Genomic DNA, 27603 nt, shown 5'->3' on the forward strand with positions numbered 1-27603 from the left:
AGTATGTGTAATCTAATCAAAGTGGCAAATTAAAAAGATTCCTCCTAGTTTTCTGCCAGCCTTTGATCAAAATGGCATGTCAACATCACACACACTGATGATGTCTCTGTCCTGAACCTGAATCTGTCTGTCCTCTGTGTCACCGTTGGTCTTGGTGGGGTTTAGGGAGTCTCAGGAAGTGTGTCCTCTGTGGGAGTGGGTGGGTCGGGTTCTTCCTGTTTACAATATGGTCCTCTGTTCCTGGTCACAGTGGGGCTTCAGTTTCTGGCTCTCTAATGCCGAGTTCCGGTCCTGAGGGAATTAGCGTGTGTGTTTAAATTAGATTTAAACACACCACATTTGAAAACGGAGTGATTTGCGATTTTTTTTTTCACCTCATCTTTTTGTTTTAGCATTTTGAAGCACTTACTGCGAGGAATCCAGGCAGATACACGGGTACAGCTGATTACAAGAGAATGTTTCTGGATATTTTCTGTTCCTGTTTCAAGTTCAGCCACTCTGGGCTCATTTTTCACTGCTATATATAGTCCTGTACATGATATATTCATGGATCTGATTCACTTTTGTGCTTTTATTTCCTTTTAAATGGTGTAATTGAAGTTTGGCAATTGTTTTATGATTAAAAGGGTGAAAGATGAAGAAAAATAACGATGAATGCTGTGTCTAGTAACAATACTATACTATTTTCAGCTACTTTTATCTTCTTTAGCAGGAAGGTACAAGTCATCTTTTCTATGTCTTACAAATGTCTCTAAATCGGGGTGTCAGACATGCGGCCTGGGGGCCAAAACTGGTCCGCCACAGGGTCCAATCCGGCCCGTGCCACGACTTTGTAAAGTGTAAAAATTACAGAGAAGACATTAACTGCAGATTGTAAATTAGTAAAACCATAAATTTAAAATAATTTCTAGACCATGACAAGTTGCTTTGATCATAAAGTAAAATACTAGATTGTTCATTGTTCTTTTGTCGTTTTGTGTCTCGTTTTTGGAATATTTCGTAATGTTTTTGTTGTTTTGTGTGTCATTTTTGTCATTTTGTGTCTCTTTTTTTAATATTTTGTCTTGTTTTTGTTGTTTTTCATCTTTTATTGGCTGGATTTTGTCATTTGTCTCATGTTTTCGGCGTTTTGTGTCTGATTTTTGTCGTTGTGTGTCTCATTTTTGTCATTTTGTGTCTCATTTTGTGTCTCATTTTTGTAATATTTTGTCCTGTTTTTGTTGTCTGACTTTTGTTGTTTGTCTCATGTTTTTGTCATTTTGTTTCTTTTTTGTCTCGCTTGCGTTTTTTGTCTTATTTTTGTCACTTTCTGTTTCGCTTTATTCGTTGTTTTGGGTATCATGTTTGTCATTTTGGGTTTTTTTGTCTTGCTTGTATTGTTAATCTATTTTTTGGTCGTTTTCTCGCTTTTGTCATTTTTTGTCTAATTTTTGTTGTTTGTCCCTTTTTTTGTTGCTTTCTAGCTTTTTTTGTCAAATTTTTTATATCTTTTTTTGCTTGTTTCGTGTCATGTGTCTTGGTTTTTGTCATTATGCATCTCGTTTTTGTAATATTCTGTCTTTTTGTCTGACTTTTGTTGTTTTGATCATAAAGTACAATACTAGATTAGATTGTTCAGTTCCAGATACCTGTGACTAAATGTTTTGTTCCTTTGTAGATAAACCGCAAACTGTAAATTTTACTGTGCAAATGATAAACTGAGGCAAAATATTGTTGAAATTTAATTAATTTTTCCTAAGAAATTTCAGGTTGTTTGTAATGTTTTGTAAAAAGATCGTTTTCAGAATGTACTTTTTTGCATTAAATCAAAGGGAAAAATTTGGACTTGTGGTTATTTATAGGCTATTATGCTGTGATTTTACTGGTGCGGCCCACTTGAGATCATATTGGGCTGAATGTGGAACCTGAACTGAGATGAGTTTGACACCCCTGATCTAAAGGAAGCGTTTCTTTATTACTTGCAGCCATAACTGTCTTTAGGTGGAACTTTAGGTTAATGCATAGAGAAAAGAGAGAGAAATCAAAAACTACTTAATATTTTACACTTTAAACTTCCTATTTGTCCCTAAAACAAAGGACAGTGCCAGCACCAGTTATGAAAACAGCAGAAAATTTGGGCTTTAAATTACATGTTTTGAAGCTATTTTGTCACAGAAAACCCAGCTGTTATACTGCCACCTAAAAAAATGATATAATACGTGATAAAATAGGATTTATAGTGTTAGTTTCACTTCTTCAAACACACAACAGGACACACACAATTGGTTTAAGCACCTGTGTGCACATCCTGGTTCTCAACGCAGATCTGAATGCTAAGATTAGAACAATGACAGTTAAGTTCGGAGGATTTGCCTCATGTTTCTGATGTAGTAAAGATATACAGTAGATTAAACTTGTATAACTACATCCTGTGGACCAGTGACTACACAGCTAGTATCCCATTGTCCATGTATGCCTGCTCTCATACATGTTTGATGTTTCAGGCATGTATTAGTCTGATCCCGCAAGGTTTCCCGTCGCTTTCCACTAACCTGGCTTTAAGGAAAGTGATGCAAGTGCTGAGTGAGAGAGACAGAAACAAAGCCAGCGAGCTCTCCTCCATCCTTCTCTCCTGACCACAAATGTTTCCCTTCCAACTATAAATACACCCCTGAAACCTGCCACGTCCTGAAACATGAAACGGCACTAAAAGTGATTATCAAGGTCCAGAATAGCCCGAAGTGTCTCGTTACATCCAAAAGCTAAAGGCCCTGGGCTAATACGGTGCGCTTTTATTTTATAAGCCCGGCTTTTATTTTGTAAAGATGCCGTTTTATTTGATTAAACGCAGACAGGCTTTCATGTGAAAAGCTCAAATCCGGAGGAAAGCTAAACGTAATCGATAGCAGGTAGATTGTCGGCTTAGAGGCCATCCAGGTTGTGGTGAGAGATGGAGAGGAAAGAGGTGAGAAAACCAATAAAGCTGCATTACAGGCAAAATGGACAGCGAGAGAGGAGGCTCGCCGATTCTCGTTTAGTGCCATATGTTCAAACTCACTGTCTCCGAACAATGCCGGTCAACACGCATCCATCATCATCATCTCCATACAAACTCATTACTTGGAAATTATGTTCAACATTCATTGTGATCAGTGTGTAACACAGCCAGGGAGCAATTAGGTTAGCATAAAGACTAGAAGCAGGGGAAACAGGCTGGGAACAACAAAATTTACTGAAAATGATGTAAATTAACATCACAATATGTATTTTTTTTTTTACCATTAATGTGGATGGAAATGTACTCAATTTGTCGTGAGGAACACTGAATATAACTTATTTGTTGACAAGAACACGCCACAGTATACCTTGTAATTTGAATTTCATGGATTACCTTTACCTCAGGACTGAATCCTAACAATACAGGTTTGCTATTGTTCTAAGCCAGGGGTGTCAAACATGTGGCCCGTGGGACAAAACTGTCCCTCCAGAGGGTCCAATCCGGCCTGCCGGACGACTTTGTAAAGTCTAAAAATTACAGAGACGACATTAACTGCAGATTGTAAATTTGTAAAACTATAAATTTAAAATAATTTCTAGACCATGACAAGTTGTTTTGATCATAAAGTAAAATACTAGATTGTAGGGCCAGTCCAAATTTCAATGTCTGGGCTCCGGATATTCGGACCCAATTAATGATGAATATCCAAATATTCAGCTTGTCTCAAAAATGCACTTATATATATATATATATATATATATATATATATATATATATATATATATATATATATATATATATATATATATATATATATATATATAAATATATAAATAATAAGCTGCCACCAATTAGCAGTAATTGATGGTGGTTAAAAAAATGTGTAGGTTATGAGATCCAGTTACAGGCCTGTAGTGACTGAAAATTAAACCACAATGGGACAAATTGCTCTCTTTTTTTAGCTGTGGATGTACAGAAGACAGAGACCATTCCTCCGTTTTAACATAAAGTCCTGAGCCCCAGATACATTCAGTCCAGTGTATGCATATATGTATACGTGGCTGTCTTCCATGTGCAGACAACAGGAAGCGTGTGAGAAACGTGTTAGGTGAAGCAGACGGAGCAGGCAGGTGGGAGAGGAGGAACAGCTACACTGTGTGGGCGACGGAGTTGGCAGGCTCTTCATGCTATCTGGTTTTCATCTCCTGCTTCACTGTAAATCAGATATCAGCGAGTTAGCACTGTGCTTCTCTGATATTATGGATGGAACTGATTGTTTGTAGGAAGCACATGACACACAGCAAATGTTAGCTGCTCTTGTGGCATGTGCAGACTTAATACTCCATAAAGGAGTCTGTGTGTACAAGTCAAGGCAACATCAATATTTATCCCCTTACTTTCCTTATTAATCATTCCTGCACTCTCACTTAGATAATTGGAGGTCACGAGATATTAATAGCCCCATTCCTAAACAAGGTAATCTGTGTGTGTGTGTGTGTGTGTGTGTGTGTGTGACAGCCACAGAGAGAGTAAAGAAACTGGGCCATGCAGCCTCTTGACATTCAATCTCATTCACTGTCCACAGATTACCGTCACCTCTCGTTAGTGTGCGTATGTGTTTGCAGACAGACTACGTGCAGATAAATTAAACAGCGCGCCGTGTTCTTTTGTTGCGGTCGCTGCAGCCGACATGTATAGAAGTAGTCATGTATAGAATAGTCTCATGGATGAAAGAGAAAGCGAGGGAGGCACAGAAGAGAGGATTAGGTGTGTTTTGATTCCAGTTGTCTCGTCTCAGCCTCCCCTGATTCTGATTAGCGCAGGTCAAAATGACCAGGTGCTTAAAGATGGCTGCACAGGTATCTGGAACTGAATGATATAATATTTTACTTCATAATCAAAACGACAAAAGCCAAACAAAAAAAAACAAGACAAATATTACAAAAATGAAGCACAAAACAGCAAACGTGAGAAACAAAATGACAAAATATAAGACAAACGACACAAAACAAAACAGAAAAGAGACAAGAAATTAGACAAAAAAGTTTAAAAGTGACAAAAAATGAGACAAACGACAAAAACGAGTCAAAAAATTACACAAAACGACAAAAACGAGGCATAAAATGACACAAGCGAGATACAAAATGACAAAAAATTAGAGATTGAGTCATGTGTGTTCTCCAAATTGAGTCTGTGTTTCCCATGCATGTCCAGTCCTGAGGGAAATACTTTAAGTCCATATGTCTGACTTGCATTTTTCAGGTTTAGCTGAAATATTTTCACACAATAGCCTCCTCAGTCTAGTGCAGTCTAACCTCTACCATGTTCTAATTAGTAGATTCAAAAAGTGGAATTATAACTTATCTGTTTATTAAACAAAAGGAGCAGAAAATGGGGTAAAGGGGAGTTTATATTTGATATTGTCACCATTTCCACTTTTCTAAATGTTGGTATCTGAGCATCAAAATTTGCTCTCAAGACACGGAAACGTCAAGGATTTTAAATTAAAGTTTTGACCATTCAGTGTCAGGACATTTTGACAAACTTTGGGATGATTTAGTAATTAAACCCTCATCTGATACTGATCGTCATATTAGGTTGTCGTCAAATTGTTCGTAATGACTCAAAAAATTGCCATTTTTAACTAATTTCAAGTTATTTTTGGAGAATTTTCTATTTAAAAACAGTCACTGGGAGCTAATATTGACAGATTATTTCTCCACTTTCCTGCCAAAAGTGAGCCGCAATAAACATTGTCGACTGAACTGCAGGCAGTGTTTCCACGACAACACTGAGAGGAAAATATACCAAACTTGATCAATAAGAAGCACCGCAGTCTTAAACAGTCCATCAGCCCAACTTGAGGGTGTTTAAGAGTCTCTAAAGGGCGAACTTGTTCCGGATTATTTGAGGACACGGGTAGAAACATCCCATACAGTCCACCTATGCATGTAGAATTATACATAAATAATTAATTAGCACTCAAGCTGGAGACAGCGGCATTGCTATAACCCAATAAAATGTTAATATTATGCAGTTTCAGTCTCCACAGGACTATTATAGTATGTCTAGTGCTTCAGGAGTTGTAACTGTGCTGGATGTATGGAGAAAAAGTAGAAAGAAGTGAAGGTTTTTCTGCTATACATACACTACTTTAGGGCGTTTTCTACCCTTAACCCTCATGTCATCTTGGGGGTCAAAACTGACCCGTTTTAAAGTTTAAAAATGTGGAGAAAAAAAAATATTTTCACAGTGAAACTTCTGATGTCCACATTTTCAACATTTTGGGGAAATTTTTTAACATTTTTTTGATGGAACAAAAGAAATGTTAAAAATGCTTCTTGAGAACATCCGCAAAAAAATCAACCAAAATCCAGCGAATTTCACTGGATTTTGGTTGTTTTTTATGTGGATGTTCTTAAAGAAAATGTTAGAAGTTTTACTGATATATATGGAATCACTTTAGATATTTTTAGGATTTTTTTGGAAGATTTTTACTCATTTTTTGAAAATATTTACAATAATTTTCTTGCCAAATTTCTGGGATTTTTTTAAAATAAAATTTTGAAGGGAAACTTTTAAGGAATTATTGGAATTTTCTTCCTGAAAGTTTTGCAAATTTTCAGAAATTTGTGGAATTTTTTTGCTGAATTTTTGGATTTTTTTCAGACAAGGAAACAATATTTTTTGGTGCCCATAAATGAAGACAACAGGAGAGTTAATACAAGAAAAATAACCCCAGAAAGATGTCAAAAGATTCACAAAGGTCGATTCCAGGTGTGTTATCAGCCTTGTGTGTGTGTGTGTGTGGGTGTGTGTGCTCTTGTGTGTGTTTTCTGCATTCCAGTCTGAGTCACATGCAAGTCAACAAAAGCTCTCATTCATCGGGGAGAATTTACTCATTCATTGTAACCCTCTGTGGGTCCGTTTCAGTTTGTCTCATGCGTTTATGTTGCTAAATCATTATAGATTGGTGTAGAAGTGTCAATTCAAAATATCATATGACGTGGCATTACATGAACCACGCAAACAACACACGTATGCGAACGAATACTTATACTTTCCCTGCGTTTTGGTCGTTTCCCTGCAGTGTGTCGGTGAGGAGAACTGGGTGGACAGCAGGACAATTTACATCGGACATAAGGAGCCTCCTCCGGGAACCGAGGCCTTCATACAACAGAGATTTCCCGACAACAGAATCGTCTCCTCTAAGGTCAGCGAAAGCACACATGCATCATGCGTTTTGCCAAGACATAGTAAGAGCTCAGAGCTTAGAATTCACTGATTATTCTTCCCTATTCAGAATCTATCAGGGCATGAGTGATAAAACACAGCAGGAGAGAACAGCTGGTGCTACGGCGCTATTGAAACCTGTTTTTTTTAATTTGTGTGTAAATAGTTCTTGGTACCGTGTTTGAAAGGCAGCTTGATACCGAGTGATATAATGGATGCTGTATTTTACATTTCAGTGATCCGTTTAGCCACTTTAGACAATGGTTTATTGATCAGTCTGTACTCTTTCCAGTTTTGTAAAACACTTTTCATGGCTGCGGTTAACAATACACCCGTATTTCTATCGGAATATCCATTTATTGTGGCAGTAATATCGGTTGAAAAGCTGCTGTTTGTCTGTTTATCGCAAATCCTATTAGTGTTTGATGCCTGTGTTTGGACAAAGAAGCATTACCCTGTTTTGTTTTGCACATGCGGCCAATATGAAACCAGAAATAAGCTTCATGTTGTGTATTTCCTTTGCATTTGACATGGAAAGCTGTCGTTTGATTGAACTATCTCCTGTTTTCAGTACACATTTTGGAACTTCATCCCCAAGAATATGTTTGAGCAGTTCAGGAGAGTCGCCAACTTCTACTTTCTCATCATATTTCTGGTTCAGGTAAAAGATTTTTCCATTTCCGCCGATGCATCTCTTCACATTTAGTTTAATATCCTGTTAGTGCAAACACCAATACAGAATGAAGGCAGAAGTTCAACCGTAATGGGGAAACATCTCACTATATCTGACTATTTTCTAGAGAAAAGCATCTGTTGTTCTTGGTTTGGTGGAGGATTTGGTGAATGTAGCCGTCATTCAAAGTCATGAAAAGAAGTGTTGGGTCAATATATATAATTTTTTAATTAAAAACCGAGACACAAAGTGACAAAATGAGACAGAAAACGACAAAACCAAGACACAAAGTGACAAAACGAGACAGAAAACGACAAAACCGAGACATAAAATGACAAAACCGAACAGAAAGCGACAAAAATGAGACACAAAATGACAAAACCGATACACAAAACATGGAGCAGTTCATGTGATCTGGAATTAACACACTTCCTTGAGAGGTGTTTTTGTAATGGGGAACTTAGTGGAAAGTTATTTAATTTGTTATTTTCCATGTAAAATTTGATATATTACCAAAAAAGAAATATCTGTCATGATTATCTCAACTTAATAAAAAGAATACAATCAAAGCTATTTGTGAATAATCTGATTTCATTATTGTTTAGCTAATTAGAAGGTGGTTGTTATTAAATTCAGATGGTTATTTAGTTGACATTTTTAGTGATATCCAGTCATCTTTTATTATGTGATTGTTTCCATGAAAAATAATTTTAGAATTTGTAAAGACATGATCATAATGAACATAAAAACATATTTTTTTCTACTTTTAATAAAAATGTATGCAAGATATATCCCATGGACTTAAAAAGTCTCTCAGTTATATATTGATTCTGACAATTTTTGAGTCATTCTGGACAATTTTCTTGTCGGTTTCAACAAGTTTTATGTCAGCTTGGATCGTTTCTCGTCATGTTGAATCATTTTTGTGTCTTTGGGATAATTTTCAAGTCACTTAGGAAAAATTTCATGTCATTTTGAACTAATTTTCCATAATTATGGATCATTTTCAAGTCATTCTGGACAGGTCAATATATAATTGTGGGATTTTTTGTAACATAGTTGACATTTTAGTGATATCCAGTCACTTTTTATTAATAAATGATTGTTTCCATAATAAATAATTGTGGAATCAGTGAAGACATGATCATAATGAACATAAAAACATTATTTTTTTTCTACTTTAATAAAAATATATGTAAGACAGATCTTCTGGACTTCAAAAATTCCTCAATTATAGATTGACCCTGTTGTTTTTTTGTGATTGTAAAAGGGCAGAAGGTCCATCACTATATTTGGACTCCTTATTACCTCCCTGTAGAAGCCTGATGTGACTTACTGCCTCTTTACAGCTGTATGTCATTGTGATATATTCTCTTGACCTAAATCTGTCTCCATCTGTCAATTTTTATGTGTGACTTCAGCTGATCATCGACACTCCCACCAGTCCGATCACCAGCGGACTGCCGCTCTTCTTTGTCATCACCGTCACCGCCATCAAACAGGTGAGACTCAGGTTGTCTTTGGTCGACTGACAGTTGACAGTGAACTCTACACACACATACAGGCACGTTAATCGCTGTTTCATCCCGCTCTCTGTCTTTTCTCTTCCTCTCAGGGTTATGAGGACTGGTTGAGACACAAAGCAGACAACGCTGTCAACAAATGTCCCGTGCACGTGGTGCAGCATGGGAAAGTGCTCCGCAAACAAAGTCGCAAGCTCAGGGTATGTGCGTGGGCGTGTGTGTGTGTGTGTCACCAGATAAATCACTCCCACTCCAAATTACACCAACAGAGCTTTGGCGTGTTTGTTTTATTGGCTCATGCCGAGGGATTTTTCTGCTATTAAGCTCTGTGCGTGTCCACATAGGAGGGCAATTTAGCTTGAAAAACAGTTCTATTAATGTATGTTACGTAACAACACGAGGGTGAAATATGGTTTGAAAATGTGGAAAAAAAATATTTTCACAGTGAAACTTCTGATGTCCACATTTTCAACATTTTTGGGAAATTTTGAACATTTTTTGGTGGAAAAAAAAGAAATGTTAAAATGTTCTTAAGAGAATATTAGAAGTTTTACTGATATATATGGAATCACTTTAGATATTTTTAGGATTTTTTTTGGAAGATTTTTACTCAGTTTTTGAAAATATTTACTGGAATTTTCTTGCCAAATTTGGGGGATTTTTTTAAAAATAAAACTTTTAAGGGAAACTTTTAGGGATTATTGGAATTTTCTTCCTGAAGGTTTTGCAAATTTTCAGAAATTTTGAGAATTTTTTGCTGAATTTTTGGATTTATTTCCAGACAAGGAAACAATATTTTTATGTGAATGTTCTTAAGAGAATATTAGAAGTTTTACTGATATATATGGAATCATTTTAGATATTTTTAGGATTTTGTTGGAAGATTTTTACTCATTTTTTGAAAATATCTACAAGAATTTTCTTGCCAAATTTGGGGGATTTTTTTTTTTTTTTTAAATAAAACTTTCAAGGAATTATTGGAATTTTCTTCCTGAAGGTTTTGCAAATTTTCAGAAATTTGGGGGATTTTTTGCTGAATTTTCGGATTTTTTTCAGACAAGGAAACAGTATTTTCTGGTGCCCGTAAATGAGGACAATAGGGGGGTTAAAATAACAGATAAAGGGGTTTTGAGATTTTTAAGAGAAGAGAAAATAAATGTCTATAGCTGTTGGATGAACTTGAAAGCGTTGGAAAAGCACAAGGTAAGCTCATTAGGTAATCTGCATTAGTAGAAAGTACATTAGCAATACTAGGAAAGAGTGCAATTAGTGAAATCCCTTAAAGACATTGAAGTTTGTGTTTCTTAGATGTGGTACAGTTGTTTTCCACCTCAAGTTATTTTATAATCTCAGCTAAAGTGTCCAACATGAGGCCTGCGGGCCAAAAGCGGCCCTCCAGAGGGTCCAATCCGGCCCTCAAACTGTAAAAATTCCAGAGAAGACATTAACTGCAGATTATAAATTTGTAAAACTATACATTTTAAAATAATTTCTAGACCATGACAAGTTGTTTGGATCATAAAGTAAAATACTAGATTGCTCTTTTGTCATTTTGTGTCTCATTTTTGTAATATTTTGTCTTGTTTTTGTTGTTTGTCTTTTTCTGTCTGGCTTTTATCATTTGTCTCATGTTTTGGTCGTTTTGTGTTTTGCTTTATTCATTGCTTTGGGTATTGTTGTTGTTGTTTTGTTTCTCGCTTTTGTCATTTTTTGTCTCGTTTGTGTCCATTTTTTGTCGCTTTGTAACTTTTTTGTCTGTTTTTTTTATCATTTCGTGTAGTTTGTCTAATTTTTGTCATTTTGTTTCTCGCTTTTGTTGTTTGTGCGCCATTGTTGTAGCATTTTGTCAGGTTTTTGTTGGGGTTTTTTTGTCTTTTTTAAGAAATTTATTTTTTTAAAGAAATTTCAGGTTGTTCTTAACGTTTTGTAAAAAGATAATTCCTTAAATGTGACCATTTTCAGAACGTACTTTTTTGCACTAAAACAAAGGAAAAAGTTGGAGTTGTGGTTATTTATAGGTTATTAAGCTGTGATTTTATTGGTCACTTGAGATCAAATTGGGCTGAATGTGGAACCTGAACTAAAACTAGTTTGTCACCCGTGCTTTAAGGTATTTAGTTGACCCATACTTTTGTGAAATATCAGACACATAATAAAATGAATTCAATAAAGCCTCAAATAAATTCAGAAATCATTCCATTCGACTAAACTAAAATATGATTAAATTAGGATTTCTGTTCTGTTTGTCTGTCTCAGGTCGGAGATGTTGTCTTAGTGAAAGAAGACGAGAGTTTTCCCTGTGATCTCATCCTTCTGTCCTCGTCTCGGGACGACGGGACATGCTATGTTACTACAGCCAGTCTGGATGGAGAGAGCAGCCACAAAGTATGTTGGATAAAGCTAATTTATCTATTTTTTATGTGTGAAATTTGACTTGTGCAGCAGAATAATGCTGCCACATGTTTAATTTTATATTGTTCCATAAAAAAACCCTAATAAAGCCCTTATAAATGTATTAGAAATAGAGAATAAAGCTTGTTGATGTTAAAAAATGCTGGCAAAAATAGAATAATTTCTCTTTTTATGGAAAAAGTAACCCATAAAACAAACAGTGTGCATTGTATTTAAAAAAAATACACAATAAATTAAAAAGTGAGCTGTTTCAAATGCAAGATACATGAATTTATATGGGTTTTGAGTCATTTAGCTGTGGTTTATGGGTTGTTTTTTTGTGTGTCTCTACATCAATCTGTTTTTCCATCTAACCTCCATTTACCATCATCTCACCACCACAAATGTTTCCTCTACACCTCCTCCTGCATTTCCCCCTCTTTTTACTCACACTCCCTCCCTTTCTCTCTTTTTTTTTTGATTTACTCATCCTTCTCTATGTACTCTCCCTTCTTCTAACCCAGACATACTATGCAGTTCAGGACACTAAAGCGTACAACACGGAGAAGGAGGTGGACTCGATCCACGCCACGATAGAATGTGAACAACCGCAGCCAGATCTGTACAAGTCAGTACAACACACAGACCTGAACAAAGCATTCCTGCCAAAGAAATAACTGAAACGTGTCTTATCTCGCTTCTTTTCTTCCCTCCTCTATCCGACACAGATTCGTGGGCCGTATCAACATCTACATGGACAATGAGCCAGTGGCCAGGTGATCTAAATCCCAAGCATACCTTTTTATTTTAACAGTAAAGCCCAACACTGCAAAAACTCTAAATCTTACCAAGTCTATTTGTCTTATTTTTAGTCAAAATGTCTCATCCTACTCAATTTAAGATAAATTCATTTAACAAGTGACATTTCAGCAAGATAGAGGGACTTGTTTTAAGACAAAATGTCAGAGAGGAGCGCTATTAAGCGGCTCACTCTCCAACCAGGAACCGCTCGCTGGGATGAACGACACGGAGGCTTCTCTGTACTTGCAGCAAGGGTAACCCACTCAGTGCAACGAGACACTTCTAGTGTAAGTTACAAAGAGGTGGTCCCTGTCATTCTTTATTTATACAGGTGGGTTACAGGATAATGATATGCAAATAGTACAAAAATGGGAGTGAGTAAAATGAATGTGGGTGTGGATATATTCTCGTAGAAAAGTAGAAAGAGTAGAAAAATATAGCTTATATAGGAAAACATCATATATCACAATCAGGGTTAACACAGTTCACAGTACAACTATTAATGAAAAATATAAAAACCTTCGAACACAATGCATCTTAAATACCTTGTTAAATTAAACAATGTTGAATTTATCTTGTTTTGAGTTGAATTTTACAATTTTGCTCTTGTGTTGTCCTGCGGGTCAAAACTGACCCGTTTTAAAGTTTGAAAATGTGGAAAATAAATATATTTTCACAGTGAAACTTCTGATGTCCACATTTTCAACATTTTTGGGAAATCTTTGAACATTTTCTGGTGAAAAAAAGAAATGTTAAAAATGTTTCTTAAGAGCATTCACAAAAAAATCAACCAAAATCCAGCGAAATTCGCTGGATTTTGGTTGATTTTTATGGTGAATGTTCTTCAAGAAAATATTAGAGGTTTTACTGATATATATGGAATCACTTCAGATATTTTTACTCATTTTTTGGAAGATTTTTACTCATTTTTTGAAAATACTTACACAATTTTTCTTGGCAAATTTGGGGGATTTTTTAAAAATAAAACTTTTCAGGGAATTTGAAAGAATTATTGGCGTTTTCTTCCTGAAGGTTTTGCAAATTTTCAGAAATGTGGGGAATTTTTTTATTTTTTTCAGACAAGGAAACAATATTTTTTGGTGCCCATAAATAAAGACAACAGGAGGGTTAATACATCTCAAATTAAGAGGTTAAATGAAAGTGAAAATCTGTTTTTGAGTGAAAAACTGGGTTTTTTTCTTGCATATCTGGCTTATTTTAAGACACCTAAGTTTGACAATCCTGGTAAAATATAGCTTAAAATAAGTTTTCCCAGCTAATTTTGAGATCTCATCTTCTAAATATCATATCTTATTTCAAGAAATAACAAAACTTGTTCTATTGGCAGATTTTTTCCACTTATTTCAAGGTAAAAGCTCCTTGAAATAAATTATTTATTCTTGTTTTGAGAGGGGCATTTTTTCCAGTGAATTTAACCCCTTACTCTAAAACTCTCAAAATGCTACCTGTTTGCAGACCTTTGGGATCAGAGAACCTGCTTCTCCGAGGAGCCACACTCAAGAACACAGAATATATCTTTGGTAATTTTTGCACCAGATACACTCATAAATGTTGGACATTACCAGTTACCTCTGTGTGTTTACATGGCAGAGAAAACTGTTGGACTAACTACTCTTTTTCTCACTTCAGCTGTTGCCATCTACACTGGCATGGAAACCAAGATGGCGCTCAACTACCAGTCCAAGTCCCAGAAAAGATCTGCAGTGGAAAAGTAAGATTCTTCCTTCCCTCTCTCCTTTTGTTTTATGTTGGGAATTGTTTCTGAAAAGAACCTGTTAGCAGCGTTTGACATCCTTATGCAAGCTCTCCGCTCCTTGGCAGCGTCCTCTTTTCTCAGTTAACGCCAGCTTAGATAATCATTGATATTTTTTACCCGTCCTTCGATCCATCTGTTCACTTTTCATGTCTTCATTTATTCACTGACTGAGGGTCTGTGGCTCGCTGCACTGAGTGGATCAATTTTCTCTCCATCTGGCATTGACGGAGTCTTGTATCCAGATGGCTTGTAGAAATGACTGACTGTAGGTGGATTACATTTACACTTGGTTACTGTGTCCACCTCATTAACTCATTGGATTTGCATTTGTCTTCCTTTTACCAGAATCCACTTGGCTTTGAGTAAATGTCTTATCTGTTGCCTTCTTTTCCAAGTAGTGTGTTGCTTTGCAAACTAACCTTTTACCTGTGGAACTGGGGAGTAATTTTCACTTTTTCTTTCTTACTTTCTGCCTGTAGATCAGAACATTTTTATTAATTGTTACGACCCAACTGCTAGGGTCAGCTGGATGTAACAAAAACAACCAGATGTCATTAGTTAGGTGGCTCAATATATAATTGAGAGACTTTTGAAGTCCATGAGATATATCTTGTATACATTTTTATTAAAAGTAAAAACATATATTTTTTTATCTTCATTATGATCATGTCTTTAAAAATGCCATCATTGTTTATTATGGAAACAATCACTTATTAATAAAAAATGACTGGATATCACTAAAATAACTAAATAACCGTCCCAATTTAATAACAGCCACCTTCTAATTAGCTAAACAATAATAAAATGAGCTTATTCAGAAATAGTTTTGATTGTGTTTTTTTCACCAAGTTGAGATAATCATGACAGATATTTCTTTTTTGGCAATATAAAATTTTAGATGGAAAATAACAAATCGTATCTGTGTCTGAGAAATCACAAGGAGGTGGAGCCTCAGCAGAGTTATGGGACGACTGGCGTATGTTTGTCTGTCTGTCTGTCTGTCTGTTAGCAACATCACTCAAAAATGGACAGAAGGATTTGGATGAAATTTTCAGGGAAAATCAGAAAAGACACAAAGACCAAATGATTAGATTTTGGCAGTGATGTGGCTTATAGTCTGGATCCACGGATTCGTTAAAGGTTTCTGTATCATTGTGAGATAGCAGCACAGCATCACTGTAACCATGACAACAAGTGAACACTACATCAGCTGCCTGCTGACGATCACATGATTGTGATCCTACTACAAATCCACCATTGTGGATTTATCAGGACTTATCCATCAGAAATGATCCAAGGAACAACTGATTAAATTGTGGGGGTGTTTCTGAGTCCCATCAATTCCCGCTGCCTGCTACATATTTAGGTCACATGATTCGGTATCCATATATAACATACACATGTATAACACACGCCTGTGCTCAGCGCAAGGTCATTTTGTTTGTGGGTTCATCTATATTAAATGGACACATTCTATGGTGCCGTGATTTCTGCCCCCAATTTTTTCCTTTTTCTTAATTATTCGATTAGTTATTTGGTCTATAAAATGTGAAAATGGTGAAAAATGTCAATCAGTGTTTCCCAAAACCTAAGGTGACATTCTGGGATATCTTGTTTTGTCCATAACCCAAACATACTCACTGTCATAGAGGAATAAAGAAACCAGAAAATATTCACATTTCCCGACAAAAATTACTCAAAACCTCAAGTAAATAGTTGGTGACTAATGTAATAGTTGATGAGTTGATGCTGTCAAAACTATAATTATTTACAAATGCCTCACCTGCTGCTGGTTGCCTCCCTGTGCAGGTCAATGAATGCCTACCTGGTGGTCTACCTGTGCATTCTCATCAGCAAAGCCGTCATCAACACGGTGCTGAAATACGCGTGGCAAGCCGACCCCAACAGAGACGAGCCCTGGTACAACGAGAGGACAGAAGTCGAGAGGCAGAGACACGTTGTGAGTCTCGATTTCATTCCTTAAATCTAGGAAGAACAAAGATTTCTATATTCCTTCCTTACTTTCTTGTCCTCTTCCTCTGCAGCTGATCAGGGCGTTCACGGACTTCCTAGCCTTCATGGTTCTTTTCAACTACATCATTCCCGTCTCGATGTACGTCACCGTGGAGATGCAGAAGTTCCTGGGCTCCTACTTCATCATGTGGGACGACGAGATGTTTGATGAGGAGCTGGGGGAGAGAGCTGTGGTCAACACATCAGACCTGAACGAGGAGCTGGGACAGGTAGCAAAATACACTTTACCCTGAGCATATTAACCCTCCGGTTGTCCTCATTTACGGGCACCAAAAAATATTGTTTCCTTGTGTGAAAAAAATCCAAAAATTCAGCAAAAAAATACCCCAAATATCTGAAAATTTGCAAAACCTTCAGGAAGAAAATTTCAATCATCCAAATTTGGCAAGAAAGTTCTTGTAAATATTTTCAAAAAATGAGTAAAAATCTTCCAAAAAACCCTAAAAATATCTAAAGTGATTACATACATATCAGTAAAACTTCTAATATTTTCTTCAAGAACATTCACAAAAAAAAATCAACCAAAATCCAGTGAATTTCACTGGATTTTGGTTGATTTTTATGTGAATGTTCTTCAGAAACATTTTTAACATTTCTTTTTTTCCACCAAAAAATGGTCAAAGATTTCCCAAAAATGTTGAAAATGTGGACATCAGAAGTTTCACTGTGAAAATATTTTTTTCCCACATTTTTAAACTTTAAAACAGGTCAATTTTGACCCGCAGGACGACACGAGGGTTAATGTAAAAACAAACATCACTGTGTAGTACAGAGATAAAAAGAAGAATCTGTGTCTGAATGCTTATCTTGCAGTAAATCTTATGCTGCTCTCCTTCCAGGTGGAATATGTGTTTACAGACAAGACGGGGACTCTGACAGAGAACAACATGGAGTTCATAGAGTGTTGTGTGGACGGCCACGTTTATGTACCGCATGTTATCTGTAACGGTCAGGTAAGAGCCCAATGCATGTTTGTGATTATGCTGTTTAAATGTTCATACTCACAGAAGAAACGGCAACTCAGCCTCATATTGCTTGACGACACACAAACCATTTTTGAGAGATTTGAAACATATTGTACCTGGGTCAGTATATAATTGCGGGACTTTTTGTATCATAGTTGACGTTTTTGCTGTTTTCAGTCCTAAAATCAACATGGCTGCCTATAACCAAACACCACATGGCATTTTTACAGAAAGATTCTTCTAAATGTTATATATATACAATTGAGTAAAATTGAAATTGAATGTTATTTAGAGAGATATTGTAGTGAATCTGTTGACATGCCATAAATCCACACTTGACTCACACACCACTTTATATGAAATAAGTCAGAAAGCCTTGGAGTCTGGCCAGTCTTTTCTTCAGGAGGAAATGACATCATGTGGAGCAGGTCATGTGATCTGGAATTAACACACTTCCTTGAGAGGTGTTTTTGTAATGGGGAACTTAGTTGAAAGTGATATAATTTGTTATTTTCCATATAAAATTTGATAGATTGCCAAAAAAGAAATATCTGTCATGATTATCTCAACTTAATAAAAAGAACACAATCAAAACTATTCTTGAATCAGCTCATTTTATTGTTGTTTAGCTAATTAGAAGGTGGTTGTTATTATATTTGGACGGTTATTTAGTTGATGTTTCAGTGATATCCAGTCATTTTTAATTAATAAGTGATTGTTTCATAATAAATAATTATGGAATTTGTAAAGACATGATTATAACGAACATAAAAAACATTAGCTTTTTTTCCTTTTAATAAAAATGTATGCAAGATATATTGCATGGACTTCAAAAGTCCCTCAATTGTGTATTGACCTGGACAATTTTTGAGTCATTTTGGACAATTTTCTTATCATTTTCAACAAGTTTTATGTCAGCTTGGATTGTTTCTCGTCATTTTGGATCATTTTTGTGTCTTTGGGATAATTTTCAAGTCATTTAGGACAAATTTCATGTCTTTTTGGACTAATTTTTTGTAATTATGGATCATTTTTCAGTCATTCTGGATGGGTCAATATATAATTGCGGGATTTTTTGTAACATAGTTGACATTTTAATGATATCCTGTCACGGGGAGTGGTAATTTTGGAACCCAAATTGAGATGTACACAGAGCGGGAGACAGGCAGGTATAATCAGATCTCTTTATTCTGATTAACAAAATCAATAATTAGCCACTAGGGCCAGAAACTCACTAGAGTGAAGAGGGGGAGGCACGACCTCTATCTGGAAGCCAGTGCTGATTCCGGACTTAGGCGGGGGTCCAGGACCTCTATCTGGAGGACTTCTCTGAACAAACGGTACTCCCACTGTGCAACCAGTACAATCCCACTGGCTCTTAAAGCCATGGTGATTGTCATTACCCACAGGTGTGGATAGTCACAGCTGCTCTCGCTCTGTGCTGATCACCAGGCTGAGCAGAGGGAGAGAGGCAGAAACCCGTGGGCCAGCCACAGCAATGGGGCCAATCACACGCACTCCATGACATATCCAGTCGGTTTTTATTAATAACTGATTGTTTCCATAAGAAATAATTATGGAATTTGTAAAGACATGATCATAATGAACATAAAAAACATTAGTTTTTTTACTTTTAGTAAAAATGTGTGCAACATATATCCCATGGACTTCAAAAGTCCCTCCATTATATATTGACCCACGTGTAGTATGTTGCTTATGTTTGGCTTCTCTTGTAGTTCATGATCATCTGATTGATTTAATGCTAGAATCCATATCCTCATAATATCATGGCTTTGTGTTGTATGATTTATATTGTTGCTAGGTGATGCCTGGTGCCGCCGGTATGGACATGATCGACACATCGCCTGGCCCCAAAGCAAGAGTGAGCATCACCACACTTTAAATGTCTGTACGTGTTTGTGCGTGTGATCGTACATGGATGTATCACGGTGTTGATCGTCCACCACAGGAGCACGAGGAGCTGTTTTTCCGGGCGCTGTGTTTGTGCCACACGGTGCAGGTGAAAGAGGAGGAGACGGTGGACGGGATCAAACACGGCATCCACCAGGGCAAGTCCACTTCCTTCTACATCTCCTCTTCTCCGGACGAAGTGGCGCTGGTGGAGGGCATGAAGAGGTGGAGCACACGCACACAATGCTAGCTGTAATCACAAGAGCATTCAGAGGAATTTAGTTTCCCTACCTTTTTTTGACACATTCACTCCAATTGTTGCTTTGTGCCGCAGGCTCGGTTTCACTTATCTGAGACTCAAGGACGGTCAGATGGAAATCTTAAATAGGGAGGATGAGATTGAGAGGTGAGTGCGTCCAAAAAACAATATTATTAATTTCTTTAACCCTTTGGGGATCATTTTCTAAAATTTATTTGTATCCGAAGACATATTTCTTTACTTTAACATACATTTCTGAATGGATTATCTTCTGAAACAGTAAAATTACACTTGCATAGTTTGGTTAGCATCGACGTAGTATGAACTTGAAAGTATGATCTGAGTACATCCCATCACAACTACATCAAGTGGAACTCCTTATTAACAGTGTAAACATGAGTGTAAATTTAAAACAGTGATAAACAACGATGACTGTTTTTGACTGGAAATTTTGAATCTACAGTACAGGATTTTGATGAAGGTATAACAACGACATATTGTCTCATTTTTCCCTCTGTTTTTATCAGGTTTGAGCTGTTAGAGGTTTTGACATTTGACTCAGTCAGACGGAGGATGAGCGTCATTGTCAGGGCCAACACTGGTAAAATTGCATCTATACATGTTGGTATTTTGTGTGAGTGTTGTGTGTTTTTCCTCTAACGGTTTTTGCCTCTGTTTGTGTGAGCAGGTGAGCTGTACCTGTTCTGTAAAGGGGCAGACTCTTCCATCTTCCCCAGGGTCATCTCAGGCAAGGTGGATCAGGTCAGAGCTCGAGTGGAGCACAATGCAGTGGTGAGAGATCTCACACACACACACACACACACACACACACACACACACACACACACACACACACACACACACACACACACACACACACACACACACACACACACACACACACACACACACACACACACACAACTTTTCTCGTTATCCGATAGATATATGCATTTAACTGGCAGTCTTTCACTTGGGGCATTTCTGAAAGTTTCAAAGGTTATACGACTTCCAGAGTTGCAGTACATGACCGCGGTTTCCATGGCGACCACAGCAAGTCAATCAGTAGAGCATGGCCCACTTCCATCGAATAGCCGTGCTGTATTTTTCCATAAAGGGTCCATTGTGACTCCTGATGGGTGCAAATATACCTCAGCAGTTAAATTTTTATTGTTATTGTATTAATATATATGTCATAATTTATTCAGCCCAGTCCTTCATCTGTGGGACACTAAACAGAAAGTCATACAGCCACAAGATGCGCTCTGATGGACTGTTTGTCAATATGTTGCAGTCCTTATACACCCACATTAGACTGTCCAAAATCCTCGTGGGAAATGACAGAAATAGCCAGTGATAATAGATGTAGGCAGCTTGAGGGAAAGAGTACATATTAAAGCAATTTAATGCAAATCTTCATTACATAATGTGCATAAAGTGCAAATATTGAGTTTAGTTCATCAGATTAAAGCTATTTGAGAGAGATATTTTAAGCTCAGTTTACCATTAACGTGAACTTAATAAAGTGGAAATGAAAACCAGGTCAGTAGGAGCTGGCTTGCAGAGGTTGCAGCTGCAGAGAAATCAAAGGTTTAAATGGGAATGGAAAGATATGTGGTGGGTGTTGTACTAGAAAGGCCAGCTTGTGCCCACACACTACACACACATCCAGAGAACCGACTCTAACAATTACCTTTGTTTTGCTGTTTGTTTAGAGTCATGCAAAACAATGTAAGAGATGCTTCCTGTAGAGCAGGGGTGTCAAACATGTGGTCTACGGGCCAAAACTGGCCCTCCAGAGGGTCCGATCCGGACGATTTTGTAAAGTGTTACAATTACACAGAAGACATTAACTGCAGATTGTAAATTTGTAAAACTATAAATTTAAAATAATTTCTAGACCATGACAAGTTGTTTTGATCATGAAGTAAAATACTAGATTGTTCTTTTGTCATTTTGTGTCTCATTATTGTAATATTTTGTCCTGTTTCTTATTTTTTTTTGGTCTGACTTCTGTGTTTTGCTTTATTCATTGTTTTGAGCATCGTTTGTCATTTTGCGTTTTCTCTTGCTTCTGTTGTTGGTCTATTTTCTTGCCATTTTGTTTCTCGCTTTGGTAATTTTTCGTATAATTTGTGTCATTTCCGTAATTTGTTGACTTGTTTTTGTCATTTGTCCATGTTTGTGTCGGTTTGTAACTTCTTTGTCTAATTTTTTGTCTATTTGTTTTGTTTCATGTCGTTTGTCCCATTTTTTTTCATTTTGTTTCTCGCTTTTATCGCTTTGTGTCTCATTTTTGTAATGTTTTGTCTTGTTTTTGTTGTGTTTTGTCTTTTATTTGTCTTTAATTTGTTATTTTTATCGTAAAGTAAAACACTGTATCATTGAGTTCCAGATACCTGTGACTAAATGTTTTGTGTCTTTGTAGAAACACTGATCTATAAGTTGTAATGTGTAAATGATAAGGCATAATGAGGCATAATGTTGTTGAAATTGAATTTATTTTTCTTAAGAAATTTCAGGCTGTTCATAATGTTTTGTGAAAAGATAATTCCTTAAATGTGAACATTTTTGCACTGTCACAAAAGAAAAATTTGGAATTATCATTATTTAGAGGTTATTATGCTGTGATTTTACTGGTCTGGCCAGCTGAAGATCAAACTGGGCTGAATGTGGCCCCTGAACTAAGATGAGTTTGACACCCCTGCTGTAGACTATTGTTCCTTCCTAGGTTTACCAGTCTAACCTTGTGTAATTTACTCACTGTCTTCCAGGAGGGTCTGAGGACACTCTGTGTTGCCTATCGCCCTTTAAGTCCTGAACAATACCAGGAGGTTTGCCATCTGCTCAGCAGCGCCAAGTTGGCACTACAGGACCGAGACAAACGACTGGCTGAGGCTTACGACCTAATCGAGAAAGACCTGATACTGCTGGGAGCCACTGCTGTGGAGGACAGGTGGAGGATCTCTTTTAAAGGACACTTTTATGAGCAGCCTGCATTTATATACAATATTTTGCACCATTGCTTGTAGCTCCGTTGCATAGACACACTTTGTGTTGCACGCTGGGATCATTTTGGTTATTTTTTCCTATTTTTAAGCAGAGTGGTTGCAAATTTCAAATGAAGCACACTTCGGAAAAATCAATTTAAGCACTTTTTTTGTGTGTGAATGTATAAATCTCTGCACCCCACGCAATTCTGAGCACTGCAGTAATTCTCTACATGTTGCTGCCATGAGAAGTGCTGGCCCACTTCTGAGTGAGTGAGGGCAAGTAGCAGTTCAACCCTCCAATCGCACATGTGCCGCTAAGGCAATTATAGTGCAGGCTTAAAAGGAATTGTTAACCCGCAGGGCATTCCAAGTCAACTCATCCTGCTGGAGGAGAAAATGATCTGAGTTTTGGTACACTGCATGCTCCTGTTGCTGCTGCATAAAAAGCCAAATAAGAGCAAAACATGTGACTGTTTCTCATGCAACTAAAACATCTGACCCTTCTCTCTCTCTGGTTGTTTGTGTTTTCTACTTTCCCCCTCAACAGGCTACAGGAAAAAGCAGCAGACACCATCGAGTCCCTGCACAAAGCCGGTATGAAGGTGTGGGTGTTGACCGGAGATAAGATGGAGACGGCGGCCGCCACCTGCTACGCCAGCAAGCTGTTTCGCCGCAACACCCAGATCCTGGAGCTGACGACGAAGCGTACGGAGGAGCAGAGCCTTCACGATGTCCTGTTTGACCTGAGCAGGACGGTCCTTCGGCAGCATGGCGGCATGACCCGGGACACCTTCTCTGGGTATCTATTTGTGAGAGAGAGGGATTATTTTCTTGCTAACATTGGGGCAAACATCTGGCATTTGAAGTGAAATGTGTACATTAAAAAATAAAAGGCAGGAAACGCACAGTACAGTAAGATGGAAGTGTATTGTAGCATCGTGAAAAGCTGTCCTGTGTGGCTGTAGTGTGTGAGATACGTGTTGTGTTTGTTCAGTTTATCAGGCGACTGTACTGACTATGGTCTGATCATTGACGGAGCCACCCTCTCTGCGGTGATGAGGCCTGGCCAGGAGGACTCAAACTCAGGGAATTACAAAGAGATCTTCCTGGAAATCTGCCGCAACTGCAGCGCTGTGCTCTGCTGTCGAATGGCGCCGCTTCAGAAAGCACAGGTGCAAAAAGAGCTGAGGACAAACGAAAAAACAAGTTGAAATGTAGTTTCACATACCGTAGTAATACTTTGTGTTGATACACTAAGCCGCTGTAAGGGCTATCCGGTACATCTTTTACTTTTTTTATACTTTTAGATCGTCAAGCTGATCAAAGCATCCAAGGAGCACCCAATCACTCTGGCAATTGGAGATGGAGCTAATGATGTCAGCATGATCCTGGAGGCTCATGTCGGCATTGGTTAGTGTTTTACAGTAACATCATATATTTCTGTTCAAACTGACTTTACATGAACCCTCAGAAATCCAAAAAATGTCAGATTTGAAAGGCATTTTACATTGAATTTCCCTCGGGACTAATAAAGTATCTGTCTATCTATCTAGCCATCCATCCAAAATATGACACATAATTCAAAATTGCTGACTTCCTGTTGAGTTTTGGGTATGATTGTCAATGACATTTTTGTGCGTCTTGATGAGTTACATATGTGTACCAAATTTCATAGGGTGGTGCCATGGAGCTATTTTGGCACACACCTATGCAATTCCCCTAAAATATTACATTTTTCGCCAGTCTTGATGCAAAGTTTCACGTGTTTTCGAGTAATTTTAGGCCGCCAAATTTGAGTTTCAAAAAACTATTTGGTGCTGGGACCCTAAAAAGGACTGTTAACCTTACAAAACTGTTACCTTGTTATTTTCATTTCAAATCCAATGTTTTCAGAAGACTTTAAACATTAAAAACATATTGTCTTCTCTGCAACAACTTTCATGTGTTCAATGACTGCAGGTATAATGGGTAAAGAGGGTCGCCAGGCCGTGAGAAACAGCGACTACGCCATCCCAAAGTTCAAACATCTCAAGAAGATGCTGCTAGTCCACGGACATTATTACTACATACGCATCTCTGAGCTTGTGCAGTACTTCTTCTACAAGGTAGTCTGCCTTTGTTGTTATTTTAGCATTGATTTAGTTTTGTGTTGTTGTTGTGTTCCGGGAATAGATGCTTCAAATGACCAGCAAATGTTTGACGTCAGTTAGTGCTTCGAATGGGCATCGATCAAAAAGAAGAGCATCTTCATTTGTTATTTCCAGTCGGTAAAATAGTCCTGTGTAGAAGCAAAGAGGAACTAAAACTGTCAGACTTCTTAATCTCAGCAGGCGTCAGAAGCAGAAAGAACTGCGCTCATTAATACGACTTTGTTTGTTTTCTTTCTCTCTCCAGAATGTCTGTTTCATCTTCCCCCAGTTCCTCTACCAGTTCTTTTGTGGCTTCTCGCAACAAGTAGGAAGAATAAACTGACAATCTTACATTTTTTATTTACTATAAAGAGGGAAAAAAGAACACTAACGCTGCTTTCTATCTGAAACCCCAGCCACTGTACGATACAGCATATTTGACTCTCTACAACATCAGCTTCACCTCGCTGCCCATTCTGCTCTACAGTCTAATAGAGCAGCACATTAACATGGACATCCTGAAGAAGGACCCCTCTCTCTACAGGTTAGTATTTGACTGTATGAGTAAAAAACCTGCACCCCTTCTTCAGTCAGATCATGTTCAGTTCATTAAGACTCTCTAGAGTCCTAATAGAGTTAGTTCAACTCTCTAATAACATTTTGCTTTAATGGATGTTTCAATGATCCAGTCTGCATCAGTCGATAATAACAATGAACCGGAGACATTGACCAACCAGCGCCGTATTAATGAATATTTAAATTTCAGACATTCTAATTCCCTCCACTGGAGTCTTTGTGTACCAAGTAATAGAAGATGAAGTATTTTCAAAAGCAAAAGGATACACTAACTCAATTTAGCTCTAATAAAATAGATTATTGATTGATTTTACATCCACCCAAAAGAAGACATCTGCTTCGTAAATGTAGAAAAGTCCTGAAAGGGGAGAAACCTCATTTTCAAAGTGAAAAGTCGAAGTGTCACGTGACAAGACAAGGCATCACTGTATGATTCGCAAAACTGCATCATCTTTGTCACAAACAGTGAGACTTGAGGTTATGTACTACTTTAGTGTTTATGTGTGCCTACATTATAATCCTAATTCAATCAAATTATAATATCGTGTATCGTTCTTTTCTGGTAAAGGAGCCTCCCAATGGCAAACAGTGTCCCATAGTATTAATCTATAAATGTGCAATCACTCAAATGGACATCATGAGCCATTTGTGACATTCACTGTTTGTTGTGTTTATCTTCACAGAGATATTGCTAAGAACTCTCTGCTGCGGTGGCCCAGCTTCATATACTGGACTGTCTTGGGTGTATATGACGCCATCGTGATGTTCTTCGGTGCTTACTTCCTGTTTGACAACACCACCTTCACCAGCAATGGACAGGTAACAGCCGTGTATCTATGACGGCCTCTTTACTTCAGTCAAAAAGAACTGTTTTAAAACATTTTTGTCCTATAGTAAATGCTCAAATGATGGCTATTTTTTTCAACTTTGTATTAAACAGAATCATTTTTTCAGTCGATCAGCTGGGAACAGAAACCCAGAGAGGTTGTACATTATATTAGATCCAAATGCAGACCACATATTTCTGCTGCAGTTCTCAGAAAACCACATCTAGAATCTGATGCTTGTCATTTTTTTCCAGAGTTTTTGGGAAGTTTTCGGTTTAGTTAGAGAGCATAAACCAAAGAACATTTGTGCCTCTGATCACAACTTATCCCTAACCTTTTCCATCTTACTTGATGCTTCGTGAAATAAATTTAAAAAATAAATTACTCCAATTTCTGTCTGAAATTGTTGTTGTGTAGCAGGCGTCAGTAGTTGCTCGCAGATTACAGGGGTCCTCGACTTACATCGGAACTCTGTTCCTACAGATCGATGTAAGACGATTTTCACCATAAGTCGGAATTCCGGTGAAAATATAAACAAAGCCGTTATGTGCATCACGATTAAAGGTTTACTGTATTTACTAAGCATCAAAATACCAGGCAACACTTCTTATTAATCTGATAATTTTCCTCAAAATGCACATTAGTTACTTGATAGTTTGTAAAAATTTTCAGGTATTTTGCACAACATGCTTATTTTTTTATATCTGACATCATATCTACTGTATATTTTCAATTCTACTCTAAAATTGAACATTCGCAGCTCACTTTTACAATAAATGTGCAATTCCCGTGCATTTCTGCTGGATTTGACTGTAAAAAGAACTGTGATAAAGTTTAAAGGCTGCATCTCTAACACATAATGTTTATAAAGAATTGAAGTTCTTCCAATCACATCCGTGACATGACAGCATGGCAGGTTTTCTCCCATCTTCCTCTGTGTTCTCTGTTTGTTTCCTTTGAGTTTTAAGCAACACTACTCTCCTAGAAATGTTTTTGGACTGCTTTATTTTGATTTTTGCATCTAATTTATATATATTTTTCCTCCTCAGCCACAAAACTGTTGATTTCATTATAATTTTCTTCTGGCCATATCCTCTTCTTCTTCTTCCTATCCTCTTACCTTTGTGTTGCTTTTTCTTTTTGCTACTCTTTCCTCCTCCCAGCTAATGACAACCAACACACAGATGGTAAGCCTGTCCCTGTCTTTCTGTCATCTCTCCCTAGTTTCACTTTCCAGTTTCATCACAGGACCTGATACACACCGCCATCCCCCATTCATCTTAATGCTTGTTGTCGACACGTCACCTGCAGGCCTTTTGTGTAGTGACCCACCTTTTCCTACATCCATTCTCATGTGTCCCGATGTTAGCAATCAAACACCGTAGTTTTTTTGTGTTGTTTGTTTGTGTAGCAGACAAATGGTGTGTTTTGACTGAAGATAAATGAAAACAGAGAAACATTTGTGCTCCTCCAGTCCATTACGTGACATTTGAGATGTTTATCCATCTTTATAATCTAATTCTCCTACAGTTGA

General features: G+C 37.3%; 1 protein-coding gene across 9 annotated transcripts in view; it reads left to right on the top strand.

The window, feature by feature from the left end:
• Positions 1-27603, top strand: part of atp11a (ATPase phospholipid transporting 11A) — a 66580-nt gene that overhangs the window by 25724 nt on the left and 13253 nt on the right. For 7 of the 9 annotated variants that reach the window (XR_008600822.1, XM_055008431.1, XM_055008430.1 and 4 more), the window contains exons 2-27: positions 7068-7190; positions 7782-7871; positions 9305-9385; positions 9499-9606; positions 11663-11791; positions 12322-12425; positions 12526-12573; positions 14075-14139; positions 14249-14330; positions 16185-16335; positions 16421-16618; positions 17249-17362; positions 19197-19256; positions 19344-19510; positions 19620-19691; positions 20072-20145; positions 20233-20336; positions 22319-22500; positions 23085-23336; positions 23532-23709; positions 23845-23947; positions 24497-24642; positions 24932-24991; positions 25083-25210; positions 25926-26061; positions 27233-27256. Coding sequence is in view for 8 of the 9 variants with exons in the window: in XM_055008431.1 (XP_054864406.1) it covers positions 7068-7190; positions 7782-7871; positions 9305-9385; positions 9499-9606; positions 11663-11791; positions 12322-12425; positions 12526-12573; positions 14075-14139; positions 14249-14330; positions 16185-16335; positions 16421-16618; positions 17249-17362; positions 19197-19256; positions 19344-19510; positions 19620-19691; positions 20072-20145; positions 20233-20336; positions 22319-22500; positions 23085-23336; positions 23532-23709; positions 23845-23947; positions 24497-24642; positions 24932-24991; positions 25083-25210; positions 25926-26061; positions 27233-27256 (2979 nt within the window). In the remaining variant the exon portion in view is untranslated. The remainder of the gene's footprint in view (positions 1-7067; positions 7191-7781; positions 7872-9304; positions 9386-9498; positions 9607-11662; positions 11792-12321; positions 12426-12525; positions 12574-14074; positions 14140-14248; positions 14331-16184; positions 16336-16420; positions 16619-17248; positions 17363-19196; positions 19257-19343; positions 19511-19619; positions 19692-20071; positions 20146-20232; positions 20337-22318; positions 22501-23084; positions 23337-23531; positions 23710-23844; positions 23948-24496; positions 24643-24931; positions 24992-25082; positions 25211-25925; positions 26062-27232; positions 27257-27603) is intronic. The other 2 variants (XM_055008434.1, XM_055008429.1) reach the window with 1 other exon arrangement.

This window comes from Amphiprion ocellaris, chromosome 24, assembly GCF_022539595.1.
Source record: "Amphiprion ocellaris isolate individual 3 ecotype Okinawa chromosome 24, ASM2253959v1, whole genome shotgun sequence".
Lineage (NCBI taxonomy): Eukaryota > Metazoa > Chordata > Actinopteri > Pomacentridae > Amphiprion > Amphiprion ocellaris.